The following is a 12,500-nucleotide window of genomic DNA, read 5'->3' as shown; positions in this document are numbered from 1 at the left end:
CCACTTGTACATCCCGGAAGTGTTCAGGAAAAGCAAAATAGCAGCGAAGAAACTCGACACAGAGGAACATTTACACCTCACTGCCAACTAGCGTTTCAGAAGTGTTAATGCAGAGCAACAGAGACAGCAGCAGAAGTATAAATGCACAGCCACGCACTTTGCATGCGCCGATGGTTACACCGGTCACTTGACGCAGAAGTTTAAACCAGGCTTAAATGGGGATGCAACGATTATAAATGTTGGTTGTACGATTATAGTCTGAGGAATAATCACAAAAGTAACATAACATATTAACGTAACTAAACTAGTTACCTTTACGTTTAGTTAACTATGACGAATTAAAGCACGGTTAATATTGAAACCGGTTAATCGTTGCATCCCTAACTGTAAACAGTGTGCAGTATTCATCTTTATTTACCGAACATGCACTTAAATCAGAAATAAGATGCTTGTATTTTTACTCCAGCATCAAAATCATGGCATGATAAACCAAGCACCACATAACAGCAGCTGCACTGAAAAGCAGATCATTCCCCAGCAAAGCATATTCATTCAGTGGAATGAACTGCCAACTTATCCAGCATATGTTTTACACAGCGGATGCCCTTCCTGCTGCAACCCATCACTGGGAAACATCCATACTCATACGCTACGGACAATTTAGCCTTCCCAATTCCCCCATAGCGCATGTGTTTGGACTGTGGGGGAAACCGGAGCACATGGAGGAAACCCATGCGAACGCAGGGAGAACATGCAAACTCCACACAGAAACACCAACTGACCCAGCCGGGACTCAAATCAGCGACATTCTTGCTGTGAGGCGATCGTGCTGCCCACTGCGCCACCGTCCAGCCCAGCAAAGCATATTTTATGAGCTCATTTTCAACACAGATACTCTCAAAAATATCCAGTATGTGTGACCACGCACAATAACTCTGCTGGTTCAGTTAAACTACTTACAGGACAGCAATGTAGGTCAAACTGACTGATGCCAATGAACACAAACAGCTGGTGCACACACACACACACACACACACACACACACACACACACACACACACACACACACACACACACACACACACACACACACACACACACACACTGAGAACAGCAGCCAAAAATGAGCTAAACGTGACAGGAAATCACTCGAGAAGAATTTCAGGATAAAGTTCAGATAAGAAACCGGACCGGACTTGTTTTTAGATCAGCGATAGTAAGCCTGCAGACACACTATAGAAAATAACACTGACTTTTAAAGGTTGAAAATCTTTAAAAAGAATGTATAAGAAGCGAAGCGACAAGCGATATATTCCTCACTGTCAATGCCAAACTAAGAGAGCCATGATGATTCAGTAGAGCAGAATCTAGAAGAGAATTAAACATAAATAAAAACAGCTTAATTTCAACATAAACTCTTCAAATCAGGATGTGTATGTATATAATACCAGTATATTATATAATAATAGTTAATAAAAAATATTTAAATGTAAAAATTATATTAAAATAAAAAAGAATAAATAAATAAATAGAAATCCAATGTTGATAAATAGTGTTGACTTAAAACTGCTTATGCTGCGTTCACACCAGACGCAGAACGCACGTCAAGCGCGAGTGATTTACATGTTAAGTCAATGCAAACGCGCGAATAGACATCCTGCGGTGTGATATGCGTGAATGGCGCGGCGGGATTTGAGCGTTTTGCGCGTTTGACTGGCGAATTGCTCGAGTTTGAAAGTCTGAACTTCAGCGGACATTGGCGCCGCGTTAACCAATCAGGAGCTTGCTCTTGTGGGGGCGTGATTGTGAGGGGGGGTTGGGGCGGGGAGCCTCCAGCCGACACCAACAAAAACACTCAGCCAGAAGCACTGCTGAAAGCCTCCATCATCCAGTTTCAGTTTCTGGAGGAGTTTAGGAGCTCACAGATGCACCTCTGAAAGATTCTAGTGGACTCAGACACGGCCCTAAACGTATCGACGCTGTTTATCAGTCTTCATAAAGCACGTAAACAGTTAATTTCTCAATAAAATCCATGTTAGCCATTTAGCTATGAAGTTAGAGTCACCGGGCAGACAGAAGCCCCGCCCATCACGCGAATCCGCATCTTTTCTGAAGTGAATTTGACGCGCGGATGAAGCGGGGTTTGACGCGCAGATGAAGCGAGTAAGCTCAAATGTTCATGCGACTATTTACGCGCAAATAACGTGGTTTATGCGCGTGTTCTGCATCTGGTGTGAACGCAGCATTATATAATCTCTGTCTGCTTCTGATGGTGTTTTCGTCTATGCACTACAGCGGTGTAATGCAGACGTCAATGATTCGAAACATTGCTGTATTAACGCTGTATAAATAAATGACATTTATTATTAAAGGTCCCATGGCGTGCTTTGAAATGTATGTTGTACGTATGATTTCAACTGAAACATAAAGAGAGGGCGGGGCATAGAGTAGCTCCTCCCTTTTATATAAAAACAGCCAATGGTGTTTTGTTTTCTCACAGCTCTGCAGGTGAGAGTGGTTGAATTCCATAGATATATACACTAGATGTCGCCTGGCCTATTGTTGTCTATTGGACGGAATGTGTCAATAGCGCCGCCATCTTGGTACAGGGTAGCGCTCCTTTGAAATGAATGTGGGACCAAGGTACAGTGGAGGACTGTGGCCATGCAAAGCCAGAGATTTACACATATACACATATATCTGTGATCGGGAGTTTTCCTGGATGTTAGTATGTTTTTTTTTTTTAATTACGAAAATTATAATTTTACATCACTTTTCTACATTGATGGATCAGTGACCGCACGGGCATTCCTGACAAAAAGCTTGTGTTTGTGTGTACAGAAATGTACTATTCACCCTCCCTGTTAAATCTGATCTAATCATGTCCTGAAACACAGCTCCTCTCCTGCTTTCACTGCTCATACTGACGGAGGGAGCGATTCGTTTCTGAATAAATCCCCCGAACGACTCTTTCACTAACGTTAGTCGACAATAATACAAGTTTCTGGCAGCGCAGCATCTCGTTGTCATATTTCTTTTGCATTGTTTGCTGATTTTATTCAACAAAACTAGCATAAGCCGAGTGTTTAGTGTGAGTTGGAGCTGCTTTGCCGTATGGTGAGGGCAGTAAGTGACTGTAATCATCAATAACGTGACCTGATCAGCACAAAAGTTCAGAACAAACAAAAGCAGAAAAAAAACTTAATATTACCAATGAAATGTTCTGCCTTTGTGCTTTGTTTTCTTTGTTTGCTCGTTACTACACCAGTAGACAGCGCTAAAGTCCCGCATCTTCATGTAATAACACTGTCTTGACTAGTGCGGTTGAATGACATTTGTCCTGGGAGCACTGTACCAATATGGTGGCGCTATTGACGCATGCTCAGGGTCCCTATGCCATATCTAGTGTATATATCTATGGTTGAATTCAAGTGCATCAAATGAATAGCGCGAGGGGTTTGTCGGATACTAGAGAGCATTTGATTGAAGGTTTGATGGGAATCTGAAGTATGAGGTGATGGTTAAAAAAAAATGTTGATCATTTTAGGCGGAAGTGACTAACTGGAAGCTTTATATCAGGTTTATCTCTTCTAAATGTGAATTTTGTCACCGTTTTGGAGCACACTGGATTATAGAAATCCTTAAAACTAACAACATGATGTTAACATCTAAAATACATTCAAGGGACCTTAAAGAATCAACCATTTCACTGACATCTGTTTTACATTGCGACCACAATTGTTCAGTTTAGACCAAAAACACTCAACAATTATTTTCTTAGCTTTAAATGTGTCCGTTACTGACGGACCAACAGGTTTTAAACAATCTCCTGACATGTGATTGAAACAGCAGCAGCAGAAACAGACAGACGTGTTTGTGAGGGCCAGCCGCAGCATTCCCAGCATTCCTCTTTAGGTCGAGACTCGCTGAGCCGTTTTAGGCGGAGACAGAAACTCCCGCACAAATTCAAACACACTGATGTCTTTTAACTCGACAAGACCGCATATGCTTTAATGCACAATATAGACTGCACTATAAATGAGTCCTACATGCTTGTGCTGTGCAACAGGACAATATACATATCGCAGAACAAAATAAACAGTCTAGTGTGCTCTGTCAGGAATATTGTGGTGTTGCAAAATACATCGTTTACAGTAACACTGTCATCATTCATATGTTATAGACTATTATAGGAACACAGACAGAAACAGCATCGTCAGAAAGTTGCAATATTGAAAGACAAGTACAGCGTTTACATTCTGCATTTCATTGAGAGATATTATATATTGGGCATGTCAACATTGCTTTTTAAAAAGTGTTTTATATTGTGTTAATATTTTAAACATTTATTTAAACAACTATTAATCAATTTAATTTACAGAAATGGTACTATACCGTGATATCTATCATTATCGTTTTTATTGATTATAAAATAAATAGAATATATATAGTTTATTAGCATGATTTCCAAAAGACACAACTGTCAAAGTCCATCAGGCATATGTAGGACAAGAATAATTTGATGATTTATTAAAATACTGCATTTAAAATACCCAAAATTAGCATCTTAAATATTTGTACTTTTAGGTTTTATACATTTGACAACAGGACTTTTATCATTTCAAATTGTATAAAATTTATCTTTATCATTTATTATTAAWTATATATATATATATATATATATATATATATATATATATATATATATATATATATATATATATATACATACACACACACACACACGAACACACACACACACACACACAGACATTAAATATATTTTATTATACATTATTATACCGTACTTTGACATTTTACTTAAACAAAAGATATTTGAATCCTCGAATAAACACTTGCATTATGTGTGTGCATATAAAATCAATTTAAAACTGATTTCATTCAGACACTAAGATGGATCAGACACTCCTCTTCCACCATGTATGCGCATTTGTGCGTATATTTATGAGTATGTATGTATATATATATATATATATATATATATATATATATATATATGCATGTATATGTGTTTACATATATACATACATATATATATATATATATATATATATATATATATTTTTTTTTTTTTTTTTTACATATATAAATATATATATATATATATATATATATATATATATATATATATATATATATATATATATATATATATGTTTATTTATTTATTTATTTATATATGTGTGTGTGTGTTTGTGTGTGTGCACACAGATATATACACACATACATCTCAAGCAGATGAAGAATGAGTTTAAATGTATAAATATAATGTATATATACAAAAGCCAAACTCAGGCAGATGATGGAGGAATCTCAATAGTCGTCATTCTATATTCGTCAAGCAACATAATTCATAATTTCACCGAATTTAAAACAGCACGGAGCCTCTCCATCACCATCATCTCAGCTGCACCACAATGGCGTCACTTCACCATATCAACCCCTCGAAGGCGTCTTCATCCGCCACACACCATCCACAGTTTCACCAACCATACTGCATATCGATGAGTGTGAGCGTGTCGCGGTGTTATTTACCTCTCTGAGCTGCTCCAGCTCCCGGCGGACGCTCTCATACTCGGCGTCCAGCTCGTCGTACTGCTGCTTGAGCCGCTGTTTGTCCTCCAGCACCGCGAGCCCATACTCCGCCGCCTGGATCTTCTCCTGCGTGGTCTCCGCCAGCTCCCGGGACAGCCGCTCCACATCCTCCGCAGACATCTTTACCGCTCACAAACTCATTATCGGTGTGTTTCTAGGTGTCCGGGGCGCGGAGGAGTCTGTGCTGTATCCCGCTTACTGCAGCTCCATTCCCGCAGAGCGACCGCTGCTCTGCGCTCCGCTGCCCCTCAATAACATGGAGAAATGAAGACCTGAGAGGAGGATCTACCGGAGAGGGGCTTTCCTTGGAATGAAATCAGGCGCGCTGCGGGATTTGTAGTTTCTTTGGACGTTCTTTGTATTGGAGCAGATGGGGACAAGAACTCGTGTCCCGTGATTCGCTGTGGTTTGACAGTTTGGATACCGGAAGTTTGAATGAACCGGCTCCCTGCGAGTGACGTGGAGATCTCCGTCTAATAATAAATAATTTTGTTGATTAAATGTTATATTCGTAAGTGTTCATTTTCTGACAGAAGCCCTGATTTATAGTGTTCTATAAAGAGTCGAAAAAAATACTAACGTTACTCATGGGAATGTCCTTTCTGGTCTATTCAAATATAAATATACACATACACACTCACCGGCCACTTTATTAGGTACACCTGTCCAACTGCTCGTTAAGGCAAACATTTCTAATCAACCAATCACATGCCAGCAGCTCAATGCATTTAGGCATTATATGAGTCTCCATTTCTGCTGCCACATTCGGATGCTCGGCTCACAATCTGCCCTCAACAACATAAAAGCATGGATCATCCTGCCTTGTATCAGCGGTTCAGGCTGGTGGTGGTGGTGTAATGGTGTGGGGGAGATTTTCTTTGGGTCCATTAGTACCAATTGAGCATCAACGCCACAGCCTACCTGAGTATTGCTGCTGACCATGTCCATCCCTTTATGAGCACAGTGTCTCCATCTTCTGATGGCTACTTCCAGCAGGATAACGCAGCATGTCATAAAGCTCAATCATCTCAGACTGCTGAACATGACGATGAGTTCACTGTACTCAAATGGCCTCCACAGTCACCAGAGCTCAATCCAATAGAGCAGCTTTGGGATGTGGTGGAACGGGAGATTGGCATCATGGATGTGCAGCCGACAAATCTGCAGCAACTGTGTGATGCTATCATGACAATATGGAGCAAAATCTCTGAGGAATATTTCCAGTAGCTTGTTGAATCTACAACACGAAGGATTAAGGCAGTTCTGAAGGCAAAAAGGGTCCAACCCCGGCACTAGTAAAGTGTACCTAATAAAGTGGCCTTATCATTTTGGTTCTTGTATCTGTTGTTTAAACTTTAAAGCATAAATAAATAATGCCAATAAAATAATAATAAACATAATAATAATCGTATTATTATCAATAAAAGCTTATGTTAATAATAAACAACTTACTAAATATTGCATGAATAGCTCTTAATAAGTGTTTGTGTGTATGTATGTATTTATGTATGTATATATATATATATATAAACCGATTAGTTATTAAGAGCTATTCATACAATATTTAGTAAGTTGTTTATTATTAACATAAGCTTTTATTGATAATAGTACGAATATTATTATGTTTATTATTATTTTATTGGTATTATTTATTTATGCTTTAAAGTTTAAACAACAGATACAAGAACCAAAATGATAAGGCCACTTTATTAGGTACACTTTACTAGTGCCGGGTTGGACCCCTTTTTGCCTTCAGAACTGCCTTATCTATATCTATATATATATATATATATATATATATATAAACAGATTAGTTATTCGCCCGTTCATCCTCCGTCCATTAGTAGGTCTTTCTGCGTCGCTGAGTCTGGAAATGAAGCCTCCTCTGGCAGATCTATCGACAACAGCTCCACCTGCTGCCTCTGTGTTTATAACAGGCACTGGCTCTGAAAACATTTTTGCAATATTTTAGCACTTTTTTTTTCTCCTACAAGGACGAAAATCTCAACATATTTAATTTAAAAAAGTCAAACAATGTTTGCATCTTCAAGTAGTTTTTTTTTGTAACCTACTTATGTTTGTACTACATACCCCCACCTTTTCCTCACAGTGAACTACATGCTCAGTGTTTATTTGCAGTTCTCCAATTAATACAGCTAACAAATAAACAGAAGGAAATAAAAAATATGGCGAAGCAGTGGCGCAGTAGGTAGTGCTGTCACCTCACAGCAAGAAGGTCGCTGGTTCGAGTTGGCTTTCCTGTGTGGAGTTTGCATGTTCTCCCTGCAGTCACGTGGGTTTCCTCCGGGTGCTCCGGTTTCCCCCACAGTCCAAACACATGCGGTACAGGTGAATTGGGTAGGCTAAATTGTCCGTAGTGTATGTGTGTGTGTGTGAATGTTTCCCAGAGATGGGTTGCGGCTGGAAGGGCATCTGCTGCGTAAAAACTTGCTGGATAAGTTGGCGGTTCATTCCGCTGTGGAGACCCCGGATTAATAAAGGGACTAAGCCGACAAGAAAATGAATAAATGAATAAAAAATATTCTCAAAACATTTTCAAATCTGCCTGAACCGAAAGTTGTGGCGGGCTTTTACATCAGTGCATGACTGAGAAAACAACTAAAACAGAATATCAAAATAAATAAAAATAATAAAAAAACTAAAACAGAAAATCTAATAGATAAATTAATTGGAAAAACCTACAAAAATTAAAATGTAAAGGTGTTACACAATATTCTGCCTCGACAGCATCTAAATTTGATAATGCTAATTTATATTGTGTCTTCTGTAACTCGGGTATTGCATCAGTTGATCATCTCTTTGTCAGATGCTCACATTATAATGTTTTGGTCTGATTTATCTGTCTTTTTGACATCAGAATGTAAATTCAGCACTGATTTTTCCATGTGTGATATAACACAAAAAATACTGAATATTGAGTAGGGGGGCGGGGCTTCATAGTTGAGCTCCTCCTCTTAACTGTCACTCACATAAACATTGCACATTTTGATTTTATGAGGGACTTGCAACACAAGTAGGTTGGGTGACCTCCAAGTGGGAGGGACTTACACCACAAGTAGGTTGGGAGACGTCCAAGTGGGAGGGACTTACGCCACAAGTAGGTTGGGAGACGTCCATGTGGGAGGGACTTACACCATAAGTAGGTTGGGAGACCTCCAAGTGGGAGGGACTTACACCACAAGTAGGTTGGGAGACCTCCAAGTGGGAAGGACTTACACCACAAGTAGGTTGGGAGACGTCCATGTGGGAGGGACTTACACCATAAGTAGGTTGGGTGACCTCCAAGTGGGAGGGACTTACACCACAAGTAGGTTGGGAGACCTCCAAGTGGGAGGGACTTACGCCACAAGTAAGTTGGGTGACCTCCAAGTGGGAGGGACTTACACCACAAGTAGGTTGGGAGACGTCCATGTGGGAGGGACTTACACCATAAGTAGGTTGGGTGACCTCCAAGTGGGAGGGACTTAAGCCACAAGTAGGCTGGGAGACCTCCATGTGGGAGGGACTTACACCATAAGTAGGTTGGGTGACCTCCAAGTGGGAGGGACTTACGCCACAAGTAGGCTGGGAGACCTCCATGTGGGAGGGACTTACACCATAAGTAGGTTGGGTGACCTCCAAGTGGGAGGGACTTAAGCCACAAGTAGGCTGGGAGACCTCCATGTGGGAGGGACTTACACCATAAGTAGGTTGGGTGACCTCCAAGTGGAAGGCACTTGCGCTGCAAGTAAATTGGGTGACCTCCGAGTAGGAGGGACTTATGCTGCAAGTAGATTGGGTTGGTGTAGACCAGAGGTGCTCAATCCTGCTCCTGGAGATCGACCTTCCTGCAGATTACATCTCCAACACATATGAAACACACCTGCCTGTAATTATTAAGTACTGTTCAGGTCCTAATTAATTATTCCAGGTGTGATTGAGCAGGGTTGAAGCTGAAATCTGCAGGAAGGCAGATAAGGGTTGAGGGTTGGGGTAGGTGTAGACTTTTATTAAGCACAATCCTGGACTCTGTGTACCAAACATTAAACAAATAAATCTCCAGGTTTGTGCAGCCCGCTTGGAGCCGGCTCCGACCTCCACATGATTTTTCCTTCTGCGCTGCGATACTTTAGGTGGGAATTTGATCCCATAGCGCCCCCTGTAGATGAGACTTATGCAGTACACCTAACTTTACATTAAAAAACACAATTTACTGCATTGTGATTGTTAAACAAAGCACAAGCAAGACAAAAACAGATGAACAAAACACAAGGAAGCACACGAGCTCGTCTCAAACTGCTTTTATTACATCTTAAATAACAGTACATTTTAATATAGTTTCTATCTTGCATCCAGCTTTCTGTTGTACACTGACTTTAAAATTAAATACAAAAGATGGAGAAGGGTAGAGTGGGGGGGGTGCAGAGCGGAGAGAGTTATCTGTATGGAGAGACGCGAGGAGGAGGAGGAGAGGGAAGAGAAGAGAGGAAGAAAAAGCTCATTTTAGTTTCGTTTTTTTAGTTTTCTCGCCAAACTCCCGGCCTAACGCACAAACGACAGCACTTTATGTGTGTTTTTTATATTATTCATTTCGTACAGAATGTCGCAGAGAAATAAGAGAATGGAAGAAATGCCACTACAGCTAAAGAGAGAGAGAGAGAGAGAGATTCTTGATACATGTCGAGAGGAACAACAGAAAAGTTCTGCCATTCCGATGCGTCCGCCGTACTTCGTTCCACGTTTTTTTTTATTATTAAAGAACAAAAAAAACCTGTTTGTTTGTTACAAAATGTCTCTAGCACTGTCTTTGTATCTGAAATTTTTCTTTTGCTACAAAGAGAGATTTCTTTGTTCTAGTTTATTCGTGTGTGCGTGCATGTGTGTGTGTGTGTGTGTGTGTGTGGGACGGATCGACTCACCATTCGCAGTTGTTGTGATCAACATGTTTGCTTCTCTTGAGTGCATAGCTTCGAAAATCAAACTAAACCGTGTATGCACAGAGTAGCAAAGGAACGAAAATAAATACTGTGATGAGAGATCTATCCAACAGGCTCAAAATCAAAAGGAAAAGAAAACATCAAGGACTTTAGTTTCCATATGCACCTCTTATTTTTATGTATTTTTTTTTGTCGTTTTTTTTCTTTAAGCAATTCTACAGCATGCGATTTTTCTACGAGTTTCCCACCCATGGCAGACGACCAAAATAAGAGTTGTGTTTTTTTTTTTTGTCGTTTTTTAACTTAAAAATGTTCAATATCATTATGTTCAAACATTGATTTATACAACATGTCATTCACAGAGTATTAACTGTTTTCCAAGCACAAAACGGGCACCTCTGCTTCGAAATAATCGTAATAAACGAGAGAAATAATAAAGGAAGGACTGCCCACGACTCCTTCGAAACATCCGCCGCGTTCAAGAGAGAGAGACATCAAATAAAAGGATTGGTTAATCTTCATCGAGTTACTCCAAAAGAAAGCGTGACAGGAGGAAGAGTGTGGTTAAAAAGGAGAACGTTTCTTCTTGGTGAATCGGGTCGTTATGAACAGCACGTGCTCGGCTAGCGTCGCGAAACTCGATGGAAAAAATAATACATGTTAATAATCAAATTAGCAGGGACTAAATGTACAGGCCTGATAGCAGCTATAGTGGACCCCTGATCATCCAATCAGATGCGCGCACGCGAGCCGTCTGGACCAATCGGAGAAGGTTATTATCATTTTTAATCATACAAATTTGATAACGGGAGGTCCAGAAGGAGCCCGTGAAGCTTTCGGGAAAGATGACGTTAGCGTAATGACATTAGCAGTGGAATGAGTGTCTTCATCTCAATACAATGGTCCCAGAAAAGGATGCACAATTATCAACGTTATCCACTACAATCTAGCTGAGTGTAACAATTGTGCTCTTTTTTTTTTCTTCTTCTTCTTTTCTGTGTGTGTGGGTGTGTGTGTGTGTGTGTGTGTGTGTGTTTCCAAAAGGATCATTTATAGATGTCGGGGGTCAGTTCTGTTGAGTTTTGAGAAGGACAGAGGAGAATAGAATCGAACATTTGTTTGTTTGTTTTCGTTTTGGGGATCGAGTCTTCCAGTCAACCTTAGAGTCCGGATGCGGTCTGAGGAGAAGCAGAGAGTGTGTGTTTGTTAGTATTGTGTGTGGAAGTGCATTACTGGAATACTGTGGAATACTGGATTCTGATTGGTCAATCATGATATTATAAGACATTTTATTCTCAGATTGTGTGTGTATATAGTGTGTGTAAACAGTGTGTGTAAACATACGAGTACTCGAGTGTGTATAGTGCGTATATAAGTTTTCATGTTTGTATTGTGTATAGTGTGTGTGTGTGTGTGTATATTTATACAACAGTTCTGTCTGGTTCTCGAATCTGATTGGCTGATAGCTGTGATATATTTAAGTAATATCAGCACCCGTACAGCCTCTTTACCCTTTGTGTATTACTCCGCCCACATACAGCCAGCAGACACTACAGATCTACAGTGTAAAAGATGCACGCTCAGCTGTTTAACTGTCAGCTTATGATTTGAATCCAATGTGGAAGAAAGTAGTTCCTCATACAAAAGGGTTTTTGAGACTCTCCATGTCTGATTTTGTTTTTATATACACGATTATGGCGTCAAACTGTTGTATAAATGCAATATCACACGAGTAGCAGTGCGGTATGGCTGTATATCGGCACTGGTGGGGGCACTAAGGCACTCGGCCTGCAGCCTTGTATATATATGTATGTATGTATATATATATGTATATATATATATATATATATATATATATATATATRTGTGTGTGTGTGTGTRTATATATATATATATATATATATATATGTGTGTGTGTGTGTGTGTGTGTGTGTGTATATATATATA

The 12,500-nt window shown here is 39.9% G+C and overlaps 2 protein-coding genes across 3 annotated transcripts in view; both read right to left on the bottom strand.

Annotated features, from left to right (window-relative positions):
• The window catches only part of zgc:171572, a 48,473-nt gene extending 42,604 nt beyond the window's left edge, over positions 1 to 5,869 (bottom strand). For both annotated transcript variants that reach the window (XM_073911316.1, XM_073911315.1), the window contains exon 1: positions 5,557 to 5,869. In XM_073911316.1, coding sequence (XP_073767417.1) covers positions 5,557 to 5,736 — 180 coding nt within the window. In that variant the 5' untranslated portion in view covers positions 5,737 to 5,869. The remainder of the gene's footprint in view (positions 1 to 5,556) is intronic.
• A 4,033-nt stretch (positions 5,870 to 9,902) lies between these two features.
• The window catches only part of gnb1a (guanine nucleotide binding protein (G protein), beta polypeptide 1a), a 64,375-nt gene continuing 61,777 nt past the window's right edge, over positions 9,903 to 12,500 (bottom strand). Inside the window, 1 exon segment of the mRNA NM_212609.1 lies at positions 9,903 to 11,731. The gene's annotated coding sequence lies outside the window, so the exon portion shown is untranslated.

The sequence above is a fragment of the Danio rerio genome, chromosome 8, assembly GCF_049306965.1.
Source record: "Danio rerio strain Tuebingen ecotype United States chromosome 8, GRCz12tu, whole genome shotgun sequence".
In the NCBI taxonomy this organism is placed as follows: Eukaryota; Metazoa; Chordata; class Actinopteri; order Cypriniformes; family Danionidae; genus Danio; species Danio rerio.
The sequence above is the reverse complement of the archived record's forward strand: the minus strand, read 5'-3'. Positions and strand labels throughout refer to the sequence as shown.